Source organism: Peromyscus leucopus, chromosome 16_21 (assembly GCF_004664715.2).
Source record: "Peromyscus leucopus breed LL Stock chromosome 16_21, UCI_PerLeu_2.1, whole genome shotgun sequence".
In the NCBI taxonomy this organism is placed as follows: domain Eukaryota; kingdom Metazoa; phylum Chordata; class Mammalia; order Rodentia; family Cricetidae; genus Peromyscus; species Peromyscus leucopus.
This window is the reverse complement of record NC_051084.1, coordinates 13610930-13632556: the sequence shown is the minus strand read 5'-3', so window position 1 is coordinate 13632556 and position 21627 is coordinate 13610930. Positions and strand designations below refer to the sequence as shown.

Below are 21627 nucleotides of genomic sequence, written 5' to 3'. Positions count from 1 at the left end.
CTTTTCTACTTTAGATCAGCACTAACCAGCTGCCAACAAATATTTTGATTAAACACTTTTCTTTATTGGAGAACTTTGGGCCATGTTCTTTGTGTAAACACATTGTTTTCTGCGATTTCAAGGGACAGATTTTCAGTGTGATTCATGGATGTATCACACCATAACCTGTCAAACAAAAAGTATTTTTCTGTAAGCTTCCATTTTACCATTGATTTCCCTTGGGTAAGAGCAATATTTCAACTCATGATATTTGGTTGCAATAAAGGTGGTAGATGTATAAGCCTACTTTAAAGAAACTAAAAAACTTAAGGAATGATTCATAAACTTGACTATTCCATGAGATTTTAAAAGAAGAGTTATTACTGGGCAGTGGTGGCACATGCCATTAATCCTAGCACCCAGGAAACAGAGGCAGGTGGATCTCTGTGAGTTCAGGCCAGCCTGGTCTACAAAGTGAGTTCCAGGGCAACCAGAACTATACAGAGAAACCCTGTTTGAAAAAAGCCAAAAAACCAAACAACAACAACAAAAAAAAGAGTGCCATTTATAATCATCATTAGTTTTTGTAATAAATTTAAAATATGACTGTAGAAATTTTACTTATCTTTTGACACATATTCATTACAATATATAGTGTGTATTGTCTTTTTTCTAAGTATAGTCATACAGAAATGTGTTATTTATAAAAATGGTATTTAGTGGGCAAAGAACCTTCAGAAAACCATTCAGACATCCTCAGCCATCAGGGAATTAAAGCTGTTTTGCCATTCCATCTCATCTCAGTCAGAATTGCTTCAGCAAGACAATGAATGAGGATGTAGGGCAGGAGGAATCCTTATATACTGCTAGTGTGAGTGGAAACATGGAGGTCAGTGGAGAGGTTCCTTTAGAAACCAGAGCAGACTGTCCTGTGCACCAGCTAAAATACTACTGGATAGGCACCCAAAAGACTCAAAGTCAGTGTAGCACAGAGACACTCACACATTCCTGTTTGTTGTTACATTATGATACAGCAGCTAAGAAATGGAACCAGCCTAGATACCAGTGCAACCAACAGATGAGTGAGTAAGGAAATGGGGGACATAATGCAGTGGAATTTTATTTGCCCGTAAAGAATGAAGTCAGGACTTTCATTGCAGAAAAATGTATGTAACTGGAAGTCCTGTTGAACAAAATAAACTGGAGTCGGAAAGAAACATATTTGTTTATTCTCTCATGCATAAACTTACATATGTGGGTAGGACATTAAAGTAGAAAGGACCATGAATGGAAGAAGGTGTCTTGAGAAGGAGGAGGAGGAGAAAGAAGGTTCTGGAGTGCATGTAACATATGAAAGCACAAAGGAAGAAGGGCGACCAGCAAGAGGGGACAAAGGGGACAGAGTGGAGCAGAGAGAAGGGAGAGGAATAACAACGAGGCAGAACAGCACACGTGACAGTGGGTGTAGGGAGAAGAGCCCATGATGAAACCTGCTAGTCTGTAAGATAATTTGGAAAGTACTTTTTCAAAGAAAAATGGCATTTAGCTAGTATATACTGTTTGAAACCTTGCCACTGTCTTGTTATTGTGGCTGTCCTGTTACTACATAAAAATCTGGTTTATCTCTTTTAACAGGAGCAGAATATATTAACTGTATTACTATTCCCAATTTATCCATTGAAAGACCTTTAAGGTATTTCTAAGTTTACAGTGATAGGACAGTAAGCCTTCTGAATTATTTGATTATCTGTAGAGAAGCAGTGTCAAAAGGTTATGTTCATGTTAAAGGTCCCACCCACAAGTACTGAGGTAGAGTGTCTTCCTAGCAGTGTATAGTAGCATGTCTTTTTCCATATCCTTTTCAATAGGAGGTATTACTATTTGATTTTATCAAAATGATAAGCAAATCATGGTTTACTGTTGGGCATGGTGGCCAGTGCCTGTAGCACCAGCACTCAGGAGGCTGAAGCTAGAGGATGATTCCTGGGCTACGGAGTTAGTTCTAGATCATTCTGGGCTACAGAGCAGGGTCCTGTTACCCATTTGTTTTATTGCACTGGCTATTTATAAATTTAAACTGCCATTAATCTGTTTGTTGATTGGTGTTATGATTAGGGTGTGGTGACCCAGTGTTTTGAAGGTTTTGGCCCCAGTGCAGCCAATATTCAGAGCTGGGGCTCCTGGAAGGTGATTACATCATGAGGTCTTTCAGAATGTGTGATGGGTTTATTAGGAAGTGCTAGAAACAGAAAGAATTGGGGCCAGTTGGAGGAAGTAGGGACCTGGGGCGAGCCCTGGAAAAGTCTGTCTTGTTTGTGGTAGTTCACTTCTCTCTCTGCTTCTTGCCACCATGCAGTAGAGTAGTCTTTGCCCTGCTTCTGCTGGTTGATTTGTAGCAGTTCTGCTCTGACATATGGCCCCACCTCCCAACAGGCCCAGAAACAGTAGATTTAGTCAATCATGGACTGAAATGACTGAAACCATGAGTCAGAGAAAACCTTGGTGCTTTCTGTCAGCTGTCTCAACTATCTTACTGCAGTGGGTATAGCATGAGCACCTTGTCTCTGACTAACACAACATTTTCATAGAAAAGAAATCGATGTGTTGGCCTGGAAGGATGGGTTGAGTTTTGTGCAAATGATTTTAAGGTTTTTCCCATGAGGACCCCTTCTAGGACAGTAGTTCTCAACTAGGGCACATTTGCCTCTCTGTGTGCAATTGACAGGGTCTGGGGATCCTTCTAAAGGAGAAGGTATTGCTAGATTGTGGTGATTAGTAGCAAGACTGAAAGACATCCTGTAGTGCATTAGACAGCTCCACAATAGCCCAAGGCCAAGAAACTCACTTAGGGGAAGTCTCACTAATCGGTGTTGAGTTAGCATCTGTGTTTAAAATGGGGAGAAAGAGGAACTCTGAAGGCTATTTCAAAGTAAAAGTCAGTGTCAGGTGATGACTGGCTGAATACAGGGAAGAAATAAATTGAATCAAAGAAAGGTGTGGTTCTAAGGAGGAGGGCCAGTTTGTTGATGGCTAGTGTTGCTGAGAAATCACATAGGAAAGAAGCCGAGTCACAGGTGCTGACAGCAGTGCGTTGTTCACCAGGACAGCAGGACACTGGTGGCAGACGCCAGATAGAGTGGGTTAGAGAAGAAAATGTGCACCATTATACCATGACATAGGAATATGTCCATTCAGCCAGCAGTCACTGGCTGGTAAAGTGTGTTCAAAGAAAACCTATGTGAGGATGCTTCCTGCCGTAGTGTTTATAATGCCAATAACACAATGACTGCAATACCCATCAGTAAGAAAGGCATTAAGATAATTGTGTAGTATACAGCCAGGTGCATGAGGTCCCAGCTCGTAGGAGGCAGAGGCAAGAGTTTGAGGCTAGCCTGAGCTATAGGGCAAGACCCAGCCTAAAAAATGAGTAATATTGCTGGGTGATGGTGGCGCATGCCTTTAATCCCAGCACTTGGAAGGCAGAAGCAGGCTGATCTCTGTGAGTTTGAGGCTAGTCTGGTCTATAGAGTGAGTTCCAGGAAAGGCGCAAAGCTACACAGAGAAACCCTGTCTCAAAAAAACAAAAACAAACAAACAAAAAAAATGAATAATACTTGTATCCCTATAAATTCCTGTAGAGATTATCATAAAAATGGTTATACAGAATACATATTATAGATAGTATTAGTTATACTTCTTTTGTCAGTAACCTTGTATATATAAAAGAGTTTATTTGGAATTATGTGAACAAAGTGATATGGATACATACCAAACTTTGATATTGATAACAGAACCTGACAATGAGCTAAGAAAAAGGGGAACATAGTAGCAGGACTTTACCTGTCTTTTGTTATACTTGTTATATTGTGTGTGTGTGTGTGTGTGTGTGTAGTTGCACCTGCATATATACATGCTGTCTTAATCAGTGTTCTAGTACTGTGAAGAGACATCATGATCACACAACTCTTATAAAGGAAAATATTTGATTGGGCCTGGCCTACAGGTTCAGAGGTTTAGTCTATTATCATCATGGCAGGAAGCATGGCAACATGCAGGAAGACATGGTGCTGGAGAAGGAACTGAGAGTTCTACCTCTGATTCCGCAGGCAGCAGGAAGAGAAGAGAGACTGGGGCTGGCTTGCACATTTGAAACCTCAAGGTCCACCTCCAGTGACATACTTCCTCTAACAAGGCCATACCTCCTAATCTCCCATCAAGTAGGACCACATCCTAATGACCAAGATTTCAAATCTGCGATCCTTTGGGGGCCGTTCCTATTCAAACTACCTTGGAGATTGAAGCCAGGGTCTTGTGCATGCTTGTCAAGCACTTTACCACTGAGCTGCATCTTCAGCCCTCATTATTTTTAATTTAAAAGGGAGTTGAATTTTCAAGTGTTCTGAGAGGTGAGGTGATAGAAAAAGAAAAGTCAATAACTTTTTGAGAAACTGTTCTGGGAAGGTCAAGAATACAGTCTGGAAGCTGGACATGCATGCACATGGTATTGACGATCATGGGACCAGGGAAAGGATCCAGGAAGCTGAGGTTGAGGTGGGGAGAAAGATAGCCAGTAGAATAAGATCTGCTAACATTTTGTGTAATGGGCACAGAGAAGAGGGTAAACACAGTTCTAGATGGTGCGGGCCAAGCAGCCGGTTTCTGGTTTCCTCCATGCTGGGGACAGCCATCACCCGAGAATGCCGGAGGTGGGGCTCTGCCGGATCAGGAAAGGTAGGAACAAGTGGCTCTAGGCTGAGGGAGTTTCCCTGGGAACTGTCGCCTGTCAGGCAGGGTTGGCTGTCCATCTAAGGCTGGTAAGCGTGGGTTTGCAGCAGTCATTTCTTCTTGTGGAACCCAGCCACTCAGGCTCAGAAGCCAGTGTGTGGTGCTTCACAGGGTGGAGTGTGGTTGGTCCAGCGCATAGAAAGTGGCAAAGGTGACAGAGTGGAGAGCATCTGCAAAGGCTTGGAGAGCGAATCTAGAGTTACTGTGGGGACGCTAACATCTGTCCACAGCCAGGCTCTGTTTTCTGGTTTGTTTGTAGCTCTTGGAAACAGAGATCCTGGGACTTTGAGTAGAAACAAAGGGAAACCTTTGCATATACTTAGCATCTGCAAAGGAAGGGAACTAAGAAAAGTAGGTCTAACTAAAGTTGAGAGTATAGCCAAAAGCCTACTGCTCCGATCCTCATCCCACCACTAAGGATGGTAGGTTTGCAGGTTCCCAAATGCTGATCAGTTGAGAGATTGTTGTCAACCTCGGCATGGATTACCACTCACTATTAGACTTGCTTACACTGCCCTTACTAGTTTATGGTGTCATCTTAGAGAAGAATCCATAGCCACACATAGACATCCTTGGAACAGACCGTAGGACCGTAGTTTATTACTGCCATGCAGTTTTAAATACACCTTCAGAATCTGGGTCTGAGGAGTCTGATTTGCACATTGATCTTTGGAGGTCTGGGGCTCATTCTTTTATTTTTCTGTTTTCTAAGACAGGGTCTCACTGTGTAATCCAGGCTGGCCTTGAAATTCATGATCCTCATGCCTCAGCCTTATCTGCATCATCATGCTTGGTGTTCTTAAGCTGGTCTTTTTGTTGGTTTTTAGATGTAAAGCACTGTCCTTTCCATCTTTATCACGACACTATCTCCATGCATGTGTGTCTTCACTGCTAATACAGTTTTATTCTGAACTTCTATATTATGAAGTAATAACTCTTACTGCAGGATGGTCAAATCCCTCCCTGCCTTTGGCCATCCTGCCCACTTTATAATTGAAGGGTAGTATCTATCTACTATTTAATTTTTTAAAAGCGTATTATATCATCAGTAGGTTGCATTCAGGCAGTTGCCAAATATACATTTAGATGCTTAAATTAATAAGTTGGGATTTAAATTTTGCTGCTGTAGTTAGAATGGTGCCCATACCAGTCACTTACACTATCAGAGAGGAAGATCCTTCCGGGCATTGTTTGCCTCAGTCTGTGAGTACTGCCATGGCAGGCCGTGGAGATAGGATGAAAAGGTAGCATGCTAGGGTGTGCGTCTAGCCTCAGAAACAGCTCTGGTCCAAGAAAACAGGAACATTTCGGTGCTGTCAGTGGCTTTCATGTGTGGGTGCATTACCTCACACTGCATAGTCTCAGAGATTTCATAGGAGGCGGCAGTCATCGTAGTATAAAAGTGTTCACGAATGAACTGTCCATATGTAAAATTAATTCTCGCTCAAATACTGATCCCTGAGGAGGAATATCGTTGTCTGTCCCGTCAGGCACCATGCTTCACTGGTGGTTGGGAAGATGTAAACTCAGTACTCAATTATAAGATTAGATGGCAGCTTTTTAGAAAGTTCAGAAAATGAAGACTCTGAAGTTAAGGAAATTGAAGTTCCAGAACTGCCAGGCTCACATGCAGAGCCATTGATAGAACGAACCCTGGCAGTGCTAGACCAGCAAACAGAGAAAAAGAGGCGAAACTATCAAACCAATGGAATGTAGGTGTCTCAAGAGAGGGAGCAGATGATTAACAATTTCGAGAATATTGATGCTATCCAATAGTTTTGAAAGAGTATTTCTCACTGATTGTGCCGGGAAATGGTGTGAAGACTATCTCAGGCTGTGTATCAGCCACTTACTGCTACCATTTGGGTTAACGCACAGATGCATTCATTACTTTTTTCCTGTCAAATAGAAGATAAACTATACTTGAATCTCAGTTTTTAACTTCCCAAAGTCCTTTTCCACATTCACAATTAAATTTGACCTTGATTTTAAGAGTTCACTTTTAGTGTTGGTTTTCAGCTAACTATTCTAGAATAATAGGAACTGCCCTCTAATGGTTATATGCTTGTCTTCTGAGTCGGTATGTCTTCTTTGTCCAGTTTTGCTGGTAATAAACAGCAGCAACAAACACTGATGTGGCCAGTTTAGAAGTCGAATTGAGTCAAACTGTCTTGTAACCACTGAGCCAAAGAAACAGACTGTGTTAAGAAATAGTCTCTTCCAGAAGAATGGCCAACCCATAGATTCTACTTTTATCTTGGAGAAAGGACTTAGAATCACTTGTTAAATGAAAAGACATTGCATACATACATATTCCAGTTGAGGGGTGTTGTTTCTGAAGCCTTTGTTTCTTTGTCCAGAGATGGGATTTTACTCAGATTTCAAGATGAATATATTGGAGCTTCCTAATCGATTTGAAAAGGAAAACGTGTCTGCAGCTTTCCCAGCCTTCATCTGGTCACTGGTAGACTGGTAGATTCAGCCTGTCTGTCAAGAGTGGAGTCTAATGCACCTGGCTGCTTGCTGTTTTTAATCCAGCCATGGCTCTGGAAGCCTGGGGATGACATGCCTTTTTGGAATTTTTTTTCAAGTCTTAGAGTCTGGGGAAATACTCCAAGGTTATGGTGTTGTCAGAGAATTTATTGTTTTGGGAGTTTTGAAATACGTATAAAAGAACATACATTGGTTGAAACTGTAATACACAGTGGATTATCTGGTAGCTTCCAACAATATGCAAGTTGTGTTCTAACAAAATCAGATTTTTTTTTTAAGATGTAAAAAGTTAATGTGTACCTTAAAGCTATTCTCTAAATAGCACTCATTCATTATGGTGCACATTTACATTCATGCTTCCCTTGAACTTAGGCTAGAATATTTATCTGTGCAATTGAAGTGGCAACACGTTAGTTAAGTGCATAATTTAAAGTTGCTGGCATTTCCATTCATTTTTCTTTTATTGAAAAAGTTTATCCCCCTGAGAAAGGTTGAATTAGCCATTGGGTACTTCGGGTAAGTTCCTTGTGCCGAGGACAAGACAATAGCAGGATTCGTGGAGCTTTCTCCAGCACCCATGTAAGGGGCACAGAATCCCCCTCTTCATAGCTGTGTGCTCACTTTTCAGTGGCAAGTATGATGTGTGACTGACACTCCATTTTATGGCAAGTCATGTGCTTGTCCAGCAAGCTAACCACAGGTGGTTGTTGTTGTTTTTGGTTTTGTTTTTTTGGTTTTTGAGACAGGGTTTTTCTCTGTAGCCCTGGCTATCCTGGAACTTGCTCTGTAGACCAGTCTGGTTTTGAACTCAGATCCGCCTGCCTCTGCCTCCCGAGTGCTGGGATTAAAGGTGTGTGCCACCATAGGTTTTAATTTCTATTGCTCCAAGGATTTTACTCTGAAATTCACCTGCTTAGAAACAGAAAAAAATTAATACTATATAATTTATATGGTTAAGAATGCATTTTCATCAAAATAGACCATCTGTTTCTTGTTTTTCTTTTCTTCCTTACAAGAGGTCAATACATTAATATTTACTGTACTTTCCCCTTTTAACTTCTAATTACCTTAAAGACATAAAGTTTTCAGACCAGATTATTTAAAAAACTTAAAATGTATATAATCAAGCAGGAACCTCTTGAAACTCAGGATGTCACATATGCAGTAAAATTTTAGAAAATGTTGAAGTTATCTGTAACTCTGGTGTTTTATGTGAGATTATAAAACAGCAGAACTATGCTCTCAGGCTGGAATTACATTTAGCTAATGCTATGAAAAGAGACAGAGTTTTGAGAACATTTCTTGGAGAGTTTTGACCTTACTCTCAACGAAGGTGAAAAGAGATGAAGATTAAAAGGAATTATGTGGTTAAGGGGGAGAGGGAGGGCGATGGTGCAGGAGGGAGCGGCCGAGGCGTTTCTGTGCTCTCTACTTGACTACACTGCTGTCTTACTTCCTTGTGCACACACCTGACTCTCAGTGCCTGGTGAACTGGTTCCCAGTACCGCCAGGATTTACCCCTGGAATGACTAGATCTCTTTTAGGCAAAGCAGCCCTGTTATCTCCAGTCTAAACTCACACAAACATGTTTTTATTAAAATGTCCATGTTGCTGTCAGAATTTTACCCTAGATGAAGGGGACTTTTGCAAATTATACATTGGCAGTATTCATTTCCTCCCTCTCTCCGTCTGTCCATCTAAATGTATCTATCTGTTAGGACCTGTTCTCTGAAGCTTGCCGTCTATGGGCTAGGGATGTAACCCATAAGGAATTTGGAGTCCATTGACTTCTTCGTGCCCAGACCTCAAAAGATTTCAGTATAATAAAGAACACAAACAACTTTAGAAGACAGTTTTGCTTATGGGACTAAAAATCTTCTGTGACATATAAAACAGTTACATATATGTCATAGAAGTATCAGAATGAAATGTGCCCAAGAGTCTTGTGATTCAAGCTAAACAGATTATTATTGTTTCTTTTGTCCTGCCTTTAAACTTTCATAGTTATAGCTGTTTCTGTTCTCTACGCATTAAGTACTGGGCAAATATTTGTATTTATAATTATTTCAGAGTGGGCTAACTTGCTGCTTGATGGTGGTGGTGGTCCTTCATCTGAATCCTAAAGGAAATAATTCCTGTGGACGATGTTTTTTATACGAGGACTTTAATTCTTTGCTTACCCCCAGTTTGTTAGTAAATTGATTCAGTCTGTCACATTTCTTTGTTACTACACATTTTTTAATTTATTGATTTTTATTTTATGTGCATTCTGTTGTGGGTTCTCTTTGCACCTGAGCCCAAGTTCGCTGGACACTGCTTCAGCTCCTGTGTGGTTGGCTGCAAAGTGAACTGGGTTAAGGAGAGGTCGCAGCCCTTAATTGTATCTTTATGATCAGCCAAATGCTCTGCTCCTGTCTTAGCAGATCCCTGCTTTGTGTTGTCTGTAGCCTGACCCAGTTCATAATACAATGTTACTTTGACTTGAATTCAGCTTTTGATATTTTAAATTCCTTTTTTATGTAAATATGTGGAGAATGGTAAAAGGCAGAGCACACCATTAAAAAAAAAAAAAAAAGAAACTCTAATTTCGACTTTCTTAGTTTTTTCCCCTCAAATCTATCCCTACTTCTTCCTCTTGTCCTCTTGCTTTCAGTATATCCAGCTTGGACCATGATGTAGATGTAACCAACCATCTTATTAAATAAGAAACACAGAACCAATGTAAAAGAGGAAGCCGAGAGGTCAGAGCTCAGAGCTAAAAATCTCACCCTTCCTCCTGTGGTGCTCCTAGCTTCCCAAAAGAGAGTTATTTTCTGTGTGTATGTCTTTAAATGGTCTTTCTGTTCTGCCTTCTCATTGGTTGTAAACCCAAACACATGACTGCCTTGTCACTGCCTGTAAGTACAGCCCTCTAGGTCTTAAAGGCGTATGTCTCCAATGCTGGCTGTATCCCTGAACACACAGAAATCTATGGGATTAAAGGCGTGTGCTGCTGCTGCTGCTGCCGCCGCCGCCGCCGCCGCCGCCGCCGCCGCCGCCGCCGCCACCACCACCACCACCACCACTGCCACGCTCTTTCTATGGCTCTAATAGCTCTGACCCCCGGGCAACTTTATTTAGTAACATACAATTAAAATCACATTTCAGTACAAATAGAATACCTTGTCTGTTCTCACATTGTGTCTTAAATGACAGCTCCTGTTATCTCCCACAGGAAAACTTGTTAGGGCCCGCCCTTCCTTATCTGTACATGAGATCCAAGTCCGTAGCATACAGCTGGAGTCTAGTGGCTCTACTCTGTTGGGGCCAGGTCATTCGGAGTCATTGTTCCGCCCTCAGTTTGCACATCTTTGCAATGAGGAAAACAGTGGTGACTTCTTTGAGGGAGAATTAGAACAAATCCTGGCACATACTGATTGCCTCGCAAGCCTCAGATCCCTGCTGCTTTGCTGGGCTCACTGTCTGTTGAAACCTTAAAATTCAACCAAAGTAGACTGTTTAGAGATTCCAAGACCACACTGTGTGAGTTCAGTATTCTGTGTCTTTAAACACTCTTTACTCAGAGTGAACTTGACCTTCCTGTCTGGACAGCCTGAGTTTCATGGACACAGAGGATCAGCAAGTATAGACAGCACAAAATGCCCATCTTCATAGAAGTTGTGTCCTAATGGGGAGAGATAGACAGTAAAGATAAAGTGCACCAAGGCAGAGGGGTGGGCCACTTACAGGAGTGGGGGTGCTGTTTCTGATAGGCCTGGCCTCATTGAAAGGTGACAGTCTGAGGGAGACCTGAAGAGATTAGGAAATAAGTTAGTGTGGCAGTGTTCCAGGTTAAGGGAACAGTGACTAGCTATGATGAGACATGTCAGGTGTGCTCTTGGAGTGATACAGAGGCCACTAGGGATGAGAAGATGGGGCAGAAAGGGAATAGTCCCAGTTTTCATAGGATTGGGTGAGTGGAGGGTACTGAATTTAGTCCGTGAATGTTCTTTCTGGAGCACAGGCTGTAATGGGCTGGAAGTGGGCACACAGATACATTCCCACAACTTAGCTCTACAGAAACATGGTGATTTCCACAGAGGGCTTTCCCTTCTCCAGAAATCTTTTTCAGTTCCTTCCTTCCTCTACTCTGATAGGCAGGGCCCCTGAACTCTTACTGTGTTTCTTGACTTTTCAAGTTGGACAGAAAAACTCCTGCCCAAGCTGATGTTGGGGACTAAGATGTGCCCCCCAGAGAGGCTCTAGGATGTCAGTGTGCAGATGTGACCCTTCCTGAAACTTGGGAGTGTCATGTGTACCAGGCAGTTAGGACTGGTCAGGAGTGCCTTTGTGCCAGCCCATAGCTGGCTGCTTCATGTCCATTATCTGTTTCACCTGAGAGCTGGCTAGGTGGGGACAGATCTGTGTAAAGACACCAGAGGTTGGCATCTGGGGCTTGTGACAACTCTGCTAGCCCCTGCTTTATCTCGGCAGCTTTGATAGTTCATCGGACTGCTCAGACATGTTTATGACTGTCTCTGAGTGCCAGGCGTATTTATGGAGCTGGGCGGTAAAGAGTCACATTGGAGCTTACTTTTTAAAGCACATTATGAACTCCAGTTAAGAAGATAGACTTGACTTTTTTGGGGGGAGAATTCCAATTCAATGACAACCCTCTTGAGGATTTGAATCCTTAGGATTTACAGGTCCATAGGTTCTGTTGTCCTCTTTGTGGTTATTGATTTTCCTCATCCATTTCTATAATTTCTGCCTGGCTGTAGCCACTTCCTTAGGGATTTATTGCTCATCTTTTGCCCTGCTCTCTTTAGAGGAATCCCGTGTCAAACTTTTATCCTTTCTATCAAGTTACAGCGGTTTAAAGGCAGATTGTGCTCTTGGCCTAAACATGTTGACAGTGACCCTTAGCAGTGAATGATAGCATGGTTTTCAGGGAAACGTCTTGGCGCTGTTTCCCTCTGTGTATGGACCGCACTTCTTTACTTATTTACATATCTCCAGGGAAAGAGAAATGCCTGAATTGGGCAAAAGAGAAAGTCTGCTGGGAAATTGCTCTATCCTTTTTTTTAAGGTGACATCTAGAAATGCACTGTTTTAAAAATTTGAACTTTGTAGGCACATTTCCATTTTAAAAGAAGAGGAAAAATGACTTTTAAAAATATGTTGGGTAAAACCTGAAAAGAAAGCTCTTAAAAAAAAAAATGAAAAGAAAGAAAAAGGACTCTAGCCTGACAAGAGAATAGGAAGAAATGATTACTGATCATTTCAATTTCCAGTAAATTACAAAGCATACATAATGGGCTTTGAAGAGAGATGATTCCTATGGCACACCTCATGCTGCCCTCACAAATAAGTGTGTAAATGAGAGGGAAATGAATCGTTTCAGCCAGGAAAATCTATACTATTTTGGTGAGTGAAATTGAAATAATTCTATCACTCCTTACTGAAAATAAAACATAAATGTTTTTGATGTGTTTCTAGAGGATAGTATACTTACAGATTTGCTGCAAAGAAACATTGTTGAATCATGGATAGCTAAATGAATATCAAAACTAAAAGTCTAGCCTGGAGAGATGGTTCAGTGGCTAAGAGCATGGGCTGCTCTTGCTCAAGACCCAAATTTGGTTCCCAGCACTCACATGGTGGCTGTCTCAGTTAGGTTTTTATTGCTGTGAAGAGACACCATGACCATGGCAACACTCATAAAGGAAACATTTAATTGAGGTAGTAGCTTACAGTTTCAGAGGGTCAATCTATTATCATCATGACAGGGAGCATGATGGCCTGCAGGCAGATGTGGTGCTGGAGCTGAGAGTGCTACATCTTGACTCAGAGGCAACAGGAAATAAGACTGACTATCACACTGAGTGATAGTTTGAAAGAAAGACCTCAAAGTCCACCCCCACAGTGATGCATTCCTCCAACAAGGCCACACCTCCTAATAGTGCCGCTCCCTTTGGGGGGGGGCATTTTCTTTCAAACCACCACAGTGGCTCAGAGCCATGTATCTATAACTCTAGTTCCAGGAATCCACTGCCTCTTCTGGCTTCCTTGTTCACCAGGCATATATGTGGTGCACAGATATACATGGAAGCAAGCACTTGTGGAAATTAAACAAAACCTATTCGTATTTTATATAGTTTGTACTGCAAATTTTAAAATATAATTTTGTGGCTAGAAATTTAAAAGCAGAATGTCAAACAAAATAACCCTTAGAATTTAGCAGCTTTTTCACAAAGGTGTGTGGGGGAGAGCGGGGGTTCCTTGATTCATATATTCATTTAATAGAGGTTTCTTGAAAGCCTGAAACATTCTAGGCAATATGATAGCAAGACCAATTTCCATTACAGTCACAGAGATAGTTCTTCGACTTATTGTGGGATAAGTGCTGTGTAGGAGAAGTTTGGGATTTGTTGTGAGATCCTGGAAGATCTTTTCGAAAGAGTACTAGTGTCGCCATTGAGACTGAAGAAGATACGAGGATTCAAGGAGAGGAGAAAAGAGGCACAGGAGGAGCGACTTATGTGGAGACCTCAGCAAGAGAAGGAGCTTGATGGGTTCCCAGTGTCGAGAGAAGCAGAGAAGTGTGCAGGGTGTGTGCAACACGCCAGCCAGGGGGGGAGGTCCGAAAGGAGGTGGAAGTAGTGAACTGAGGGCGGATCTGAGGATGATGTTGCTGAGTTTGAACTTTATTTCTGATAACAGGGGACCTATTAGAGAATATTTACTAGGTGACGGTCTTCAAAGATAATAGCAAAACCCTTGAGTAGAATCTCTCCAGAAGGAGGTGTATAAATAGCTTATAAATATATGACAGATGACCAACATCATTAGGCATTAGAAAAATGCAAGTACAAACCACAGTGAAAAACCACTTGACGACCATTAGGATGACTGTGATCAAAGCAAGGAAAAGAAAAAAGAAAAACAAAACCCAGATACCAGAAAGTAAGTGTTGGCAGCATGTAGACAAACAGAACCCTTGTGCATCGCCAGTAGGAGCACAACATGGTTACAGCTGCTGCTGTGGACAGTTGTGCAGTTCAAGGTGTGCATGGAATCACACAGGATCCAGCAATTCTACTTCCTGGTGTATCCCACAAAGAGCTGAAAGCAGAGACCCAGACAGACGCTTGCATGTCAGTGTTCACATGGCCAAAGGGGGAAATGTCCATCACCAGGTGTGTGCACAGACGCAATGTGGGCTCTATAAATAGTGAGGTATTATTACTGTACCTTAACAAGAAATGAAATCCAGGTACATGCTGTGTAAATGAACTTTGAAAACATAATGAGTGGACTCAGTCACATGAAAGGACAGATAGTTCTACAGTTACATTTACATGCTGTACTTAGACAGATTTCTAGAGGTTGAAAGTGCAGTAGAGGTTTGGTAGAGATGGGAGGAGGTGGGGCATTGGTATTTGTTGTTTATGGGTACAGATGTTTTAGAAATGGAGTTTGGTAGTGATGAGTTAACTAATGTCACTGAATGATACACTTGAAATGGTTAAATGACTAAAACAATTGCCATGTATGTAATTAGGAATGAGTTTCAGTACAAATCACAGGGAATTTGAGGTAAAACGTTTGGGATGCTTGTTGCTCTCAGGTTGGCATTATGGAACTGAGCAGTGCTTTCAGGAGCCAGCTGTTCCTCTTTTCACTCTCACATCCGTGGTATGTTGCTTTGTCCTCAGGCTTCTCTCTGAAGACCCCATTCTTCTCCACTTCCAGCCCCCTGTCAGTGTTCTCACAGGAAGGAGGAGGACTAGTGTGAGAGAGCAACATCTGTATCAGCAACATCAGAACCACAGTGTTCATGCCATCTTGCTTCCTTTTTTTCCTCATGGACCACAGCTCATGGCAAGCCTTGTTGGCCCTGCCTTCAACATGCTGGAACAACTTCCCCATACCACTGCCACTTCTCTGATCCACGCCACCCTCTCTCAGATTATTGCAATGGTCTCATACCTGTCTGTCTTCCTGCTTCTAATCTTATACTCCTTTGGTCTCCTCTTGATTTCGGAGATCTTTTGTGGGTTTTTAAAAATTGTTGTTTGATTGTTTATGTTATTATTAAAATGTAACTCACATTAAATCATAGCATTTAATCTTTTTTTCTTTGCAATTCAGTGGCTTTAAGTATTTCCAAAGGTTATGTAACCACCACCACCGTCACCACTCACTACCACCCACCACCACCACCACCACCACCACCACCACCACCACCACCACCACCACCACCACCACTCACCACTAACCATCACCATCATAGCCAGAAAGTGTTTCTTTTATAAAATACCAGGCGGGCGCTGTATAAAACCATGCCATCATGCTCTATCTAATTCAAGACAGAAGCCAGATTCCTTGACTATAATATGACCCCTTTCCCTCTCAGGCTTTACCACCTACAGCTCTCTCCCCTCACCCCCTGGAGCCCCACTGGCTCCTGCTGTCCTAGCCTAGATCAGCTGCTGTCTCAAAGCCCTGTACGTTTGCTGTCTGCCTCCCATCTCATTCTTCCCATCTCCTTTCTCAGTGGACCCTTTCATGACCACTTTGTTGATAACTGTAGTGAACACAACTCACAGAAACACATTCACAATACGTTTTCTTTAGCTTCTACCAGCTAATCCAGTATATAACTTGCTTTGTTTATTTGTCCTGCCTTATTAGATTATGAACTGCTTCAAGAAAGAATTTTGGGGGGTATTTGAACCTAGCACCTTGACCAAAGTCAAAATTGTAGTGGATGAATGAATAATGAATTCTGTCATTTTGCACCCCAATCTGCAAAAGACCTGGCTAACCTCCAGATTGTAAGAACTAAATTAACTGGAGTTAGTGTTCAAGGTTGACTGAGCCTGCTACAGGAGCCTGCTATAAGAGGTGTTAGGGTGGTGCATTGCTTATTTGGTAACACACTTACCATTTACTGCTGAGTGCTTATTCACTAACAAATAAACAGCTAAGTGTTCCCTGCTGTCATGGAGTTGACTTTCTAGAGGGTGCTCTATACAGCAGGTAACAGGAAAGGGAAGTTGAAGAGCAGTGATGACTATGGAGACATCAAGACAAGGGGATAGAAAATGAAGGCAGCTTACAGTCGGGCAAGGGGTGCTTTAGGTTCTGTAGTTAGGTGCGCCCTTTACAGCAGTTACCATTTCAGCTGACACCTGGATGACTGGAGGAGCCAGCCAATTGGATCATGCCGTAGCTATTGCTGTGATAGAATAACCCTGACAAACACAGCCTAAGGGAGAGGACTTCTTCCAGCTGTTTAAGTACAGTTTATCATGGCAGGGAGTCAAGGAGGCAGGAGCATGAAGCATCTGGACTCGTTACAGTCTCAAGTTGGAAGAACAGAATGCTGGACATGGGCATGTTAGCCCTCTGCTCGCTTTCTCCGCTTACACAGTTCAGCCTCCCCACCTAGAGAGGCTGGACCCACAGTCTCTCCACATGAATGAACACAATCAAGATAATCACCCCTAGGCTTCCGGAGACCTTTCTGCCTGATTCTAGATTCTGTTAAGTTGATAGCACTGACCGTCAGAGGTAGAAAAGCCTTCCAAGCTTGGGGACAAGACTGAGAAAGAAGACCCGTTCAGATGGAGCGCAGGCAGTTACAGAGTGGCAACCTTTCTTTGATGCCATGGGTAAGAGTTTGGATTTCTAGGGCCTGGCCGACTGGTTCAGCAGTTGAGAGTGCTTGATGTGAAACCAGGAAGGCTGGAGTTTGGACCTCCCCACCCACATACCAAGCCAAGTGTTCCCCGAATGTCCATAATCTCAGCTCTGAGAGATCGAATGCCTTTCCATGTGTATGCACACACGCTTGCCTTCCCTCCCTTCTTTCCTCCTTTCTTTCCTCCCTCTCCCCCTTTCTCCTTCCCTCCCTCTCTCTCTCCCCCCCACACACAAATTCTTGTTCTTTTTTATTGACATTCTTTTATTTTACATGCTGACCACAGTTTCTCTCCCTCCTCTCCTTCTGCCCCCCCCCCCCAACTCCCACCTACCCTCCTCCCCATCTATCCACTCTTCCTCCATCTCCATTGAAAAGAGGCAGACTTCTCACAGGCTTGAACATAGCATGGCACATCAAGTTGAGGCAGGACCGAGCTCCTCCCCCTGTATGAAGGCTGAGCAAGGTAATCCAGCGTGGGGAACAGGTTCCCCAAAGCCAGCTAAGTGCCAGGGACAAGTCCTGATCTCACTGCTAGGAGCCTTACATATAGACCAAGCTACAAATTCTTTAAAAAGAGTTCAGACTGTGAAGTCATTAGTTATTAGTGGGTTTAACCAGGAACATGATATGATCTGATTAAAATTTTACATAGGGCTGGGCAGTGGTGGTACACGCCTTTAATCCCAGCACTCAGGAGGCAGAGGCAGGCGGATCTCTGTGAGTTCAGGGCCAGCCTGGTCTACAGAGCGAGATCCAGGACAGCTAGGGCTGTTACAAAGAGAAACCCTGTCTCAAACCCGCTCCCCTCCCAAGAAAAAAGATTTTACGTAGGAACTTGTTCAGAAGGGGATTCCAAAACACGTGTGCTTTCAGTGGCCAGCTATCATAAAATTATGGGTCAGTCTTATTCAAAACAAATACTGTTGGGACTGTGTTAATAAACGCCCTAAATGTGGAAGGAACAATCGAGCAGTGACAAACAGAGCAGAGCCCGTAGAAGCCCTCCTGAGTTCATCCAGGTAGGCCAAAGGGAATCTCATGCCCATACTGCCAGTTCCGGTAACCTTCCAAGAGACGCCCGGAATCCAGGGTTTTGTTACACGCTTCAGTTGAAGTAGAAGCAAGCAGTGGAAGCAGCCTTGTGAAGTGCTGTGGGCTAAGAGGACAGCAGTGATGGTGTGCTTGGGTCCTAGAGAGGACACTGGGCAGTGCCTGGACGAGGAGGACAGCAGCAGAAAAGCAGAAGGGATTACGATACACTTCAGAAAAGGGAACACAAACAGGAATGTCAGAGACAGGATTGAGGAATGTGCACGCCTTACCTCAATGCTGGTTTCCTGACGTGAACCTAGTAATGCAGAGACAGCAGTTAGGAGGAAGAAGATACTGTGCATGTTGAAGACCACACATGTAGTGTTGGAGCTGGACAAGGTTAAGATGATTATAAACATGCACATGGGGATTTCCAGAGAGATGAGGATACTCGAAAGGATTTGGTTGGGATATAAATTGGGGATCAGTGGCATATAATGGTTGAAGCTGTGGGCTAGATGAGATTCACTGTTGAGAGAGAAGGCCATGTGTCCAGCCTTAGTGCCATGCCTTAACTCTAGATAAACATCTCTCCTTCGGTCTTTTCTACCCTTTCTATATAAACTTACACTTAAACATTTAGTTTAGTTGATACAAGTTTCCTACATGAGAAAATAAATATTTATCTTATTTGTTTTCTAGTAAGCATGGTAATTCTGGAAACCCAGGGTTTCTACTCATACACACCCAGAGGAAGTAGCTGGTTTTATGTCAGCCTGCACAGGGCTTTGACTAGTACCTGATGGATATTTTGAGGTGTGGTCAGTCCCAGGATGAAAGTTTTATTGTTGACTTCTTTGTCCGTACTCCAGTTTCAGAATTTCCTCCTGTTGGAATTCCCTGCTTTCTGCTCTTATTTCTGCTTCTTCCCTCATCTACTCAAATATTTGCTTATACTTACTATGTGCAAGTTGTTGCATAAAAATAGATGATGTGATTGTAAACCCAAACTAAACAGAAAAGCTATGGTCTGTTTTCAGTAGTAGTATATACTTACATACTCTATTTTGATACTCATTGTTAAAAGTTTCCATGCTTTTTCTTGGAGGGTGAGGGACTTAGACATAAAATTAGAATAAATATGAATACTATGCATGTCACTGTCTGAATCCTTCCATGATTTCATAATGCCAGAAACATTGTCAATAATTTCTGTTTGCCATTTCACTTCTGTCTGGCTTTGTGATAGCTTTTGTGTTTTCTTGACTTGCTGTCCTTCTGCTCTAGCTGTGAACGTATATGAAAGAGAAGGCCTCACTCAATGCAGTTCCCAGGAAGGTGATGCAGCGTTAGTGGCTGGCAGCATAGAGCTCTACAGGAGCCATCATAGCTCTGCTTTGCTTTTGAGTTCAATTCAGAGTAGGGACTTTGTTCTTTCATTTAGACTTAAGCCTTAGGTATCTTTAACACTTGCCTCCAGGGAGGCACTGCTGACACTGTCCTGCCAGTTGGCTTAAGTCTTTGGTGTCCGTAGACAGCAGTGTTTCCTTGAGCTGGACTTTTCATTTTCTGAGTCTTTATAAAGTCAGCCTTTTGGGTTGACCTTCAGGTGTAAGGCACACTGCTTTTGTTTAGTGCTTTAAAAAGGACAAAAGAAAATCTGAACAGAACCGGTCTTTCCTCCTCGCTAAGGTTTTGTATGTGCTTTTATACACGAATGCCCAGAGGTGTCTTAAGATGGACATGTTTTTGTAAGTCTTAAATAAAAAATAAATGCTTTATAGGTTTGGGATTTGTGAGTGCATAACACACTGTACATCAATGAATCTGTTGTAACACAATAAAATTTATTGTAACATAAACCTATTTATAAAGAATATGGCTCATGGATTACTAGCCTAATCCATAAAATGGGCCCTGCTGTGGGACATTTTATAGTAACTTATTGAGCCTCCAACATGGGTATTACCACCTAACCCAACTAAAACATCAGCAGTTTATTTGGTACTGGAAAAAAAAAATCAAAAGATGAGACTTGGCTGGAGGTTGCTTGACATGTTGGCACAAGAATGGTCTTGTTTTACTGTTCTTTTTGTTACCTGTGCTTCTGTTGATTCCTATTTCGTTTCACTTTACAATTTGGACTGTATATGCAAATGTTCTGAACTCACATGGCCTCTTCGTTATTGGCACTAATAGAAAAAAACTTCACTTTTTGTTTTGCTTTTCTGAGACAAGGACTTACTATGTTAGCCTTGTCTGACCTCAGCGAGGTGCTAAGATTGCAGGCGTGCACACCAAGCCTGACTGCAAACCCCTACCATTTAGTTAGAAAGCACCGTCGTGTCAGCTTCACTGTCCTTCATCTTATGAGAAACCTTTAAGGCTAGCACTCCAACCTCTTAGGGGTTTCTAGACATACCCATTTTCCTGAGCTTGTGAATACTACGAGAAGACAGTTTCTATCTGGTGACCTGAGTGATCCAGGTAGAGCCTAACATGGATTGTTTTATACTTCAATGTTAGTACTTAGTGCCACATGTCACAGGTCATTGGTCAGTGTCCCATTTTGTTTGTGGTTGGTATTAAGACCCAACATGAATTGATTCCACTATTTGCCTTGATCCCGGGAGTGCACATCATTTTACCTATTTCTCTGAGAAATCTCTATGAATATCTTAAAAAAAGAAAGCATTTATAAGCCCAATTAGAAGTGATCTGTGAATTGTTTTTGGTCGTGTGAGATTGGCTAGCATACATAATCAATGGTTGGACATGGCAATTTAATTCTTGAACAGAATTGGTCATCTGGTTTTAAACACAAACTGCACTGGAGAATTCAGACAGCAGAGATTCAGATTCCTTATGTTCAATCTCCCCGTCTTGGTTATTAGTGTTAGCTCTGAGTTTGTGTGGTTGGAGGGATCAGTATATGTAATAAGTCTGAGGGTGATCGCATTGGGTTGAATTAAGTAATAAGCATGAATAAATGTTAACTAGTGGTTGGCAGTTAAATGTAGAACAAGTAATTAAAAATAGTAAACGAAGGGCTGTCGACTTAGTAAATTTACATTAAAAACTGCTCTAGATAAGAATTTGAGGTTTCTCTAGTTGATATAATAAGGAACGTTACAAGGATGTTATGTAGCTAATACCTATCACTCCTAGATTATACTTGGATTTAGAGTTAAGATCATTTAGAGTTAAAATGAATAATTTTATCATTTCTCCCACTCCCACTTGCCTTTTATTATTAATGTTGACAATGTACATGTTCCTCAGAAACCACTTAATTTCCCTAAAGTAATTTGCAGTTTTGTCTCTTGGGTTTAATACTTTGGGTTCAACCATTACTTTTATTGTAGGAAGATAATGACTTCCTAGAAAATCAAGTGTGCAGGAGTAGATTTGCACTAGGTTGGAAGATTTTGTTTTTCTTCTGTCAAATGGTTACTTCAGTATTGTACTTCCGATGAGTACTTTTAGGTTTCATCTCTATATGTATGAATATGGCCATGGACTAAGCAGTTACCCCAGATGATGCAGTGGCTGTTTTTTCTCTCCAGTCTGAGGCTGCTGGGGCATGCTTTCCTTTATGACCCTGACTGCATGGTGGCCATGGCTCTGTTTCCCCTAGATATGACTCC

The 21627-nt window shown here is 42.1% G+C and overlaps 1 protein-coding gene across 4 annotated transcripts in view; it reads left to right on the top strand.

The window, feature by feature from the left end:
* Positions 1 to 21627, top strand: part of Btbd9 (BTB domain containing 9) — a 369488-nt gene that overhangs the window by 69503 nt on the left and 278358 nt on the right. Inside the window, exon 7 of one of the 4 annotated variants that reach the window (XM_028885045.2) lies at positions 14955 to 15440. The exons of the other annotated variants lie outside the window; for them this stretch is intronic. Coding sequence (XP_028740878.1) covers positions 14955 to 15318 — 364 coding nt within the window. The 3' untranslated portion in view covers positions 15319 to 15440. Of the gene's footprint in view, positions 1 to 14954; positions 15441 to 21627 lie in introns of those variants that run through there. 4 annotated transcript variants of the gene reach the window in all.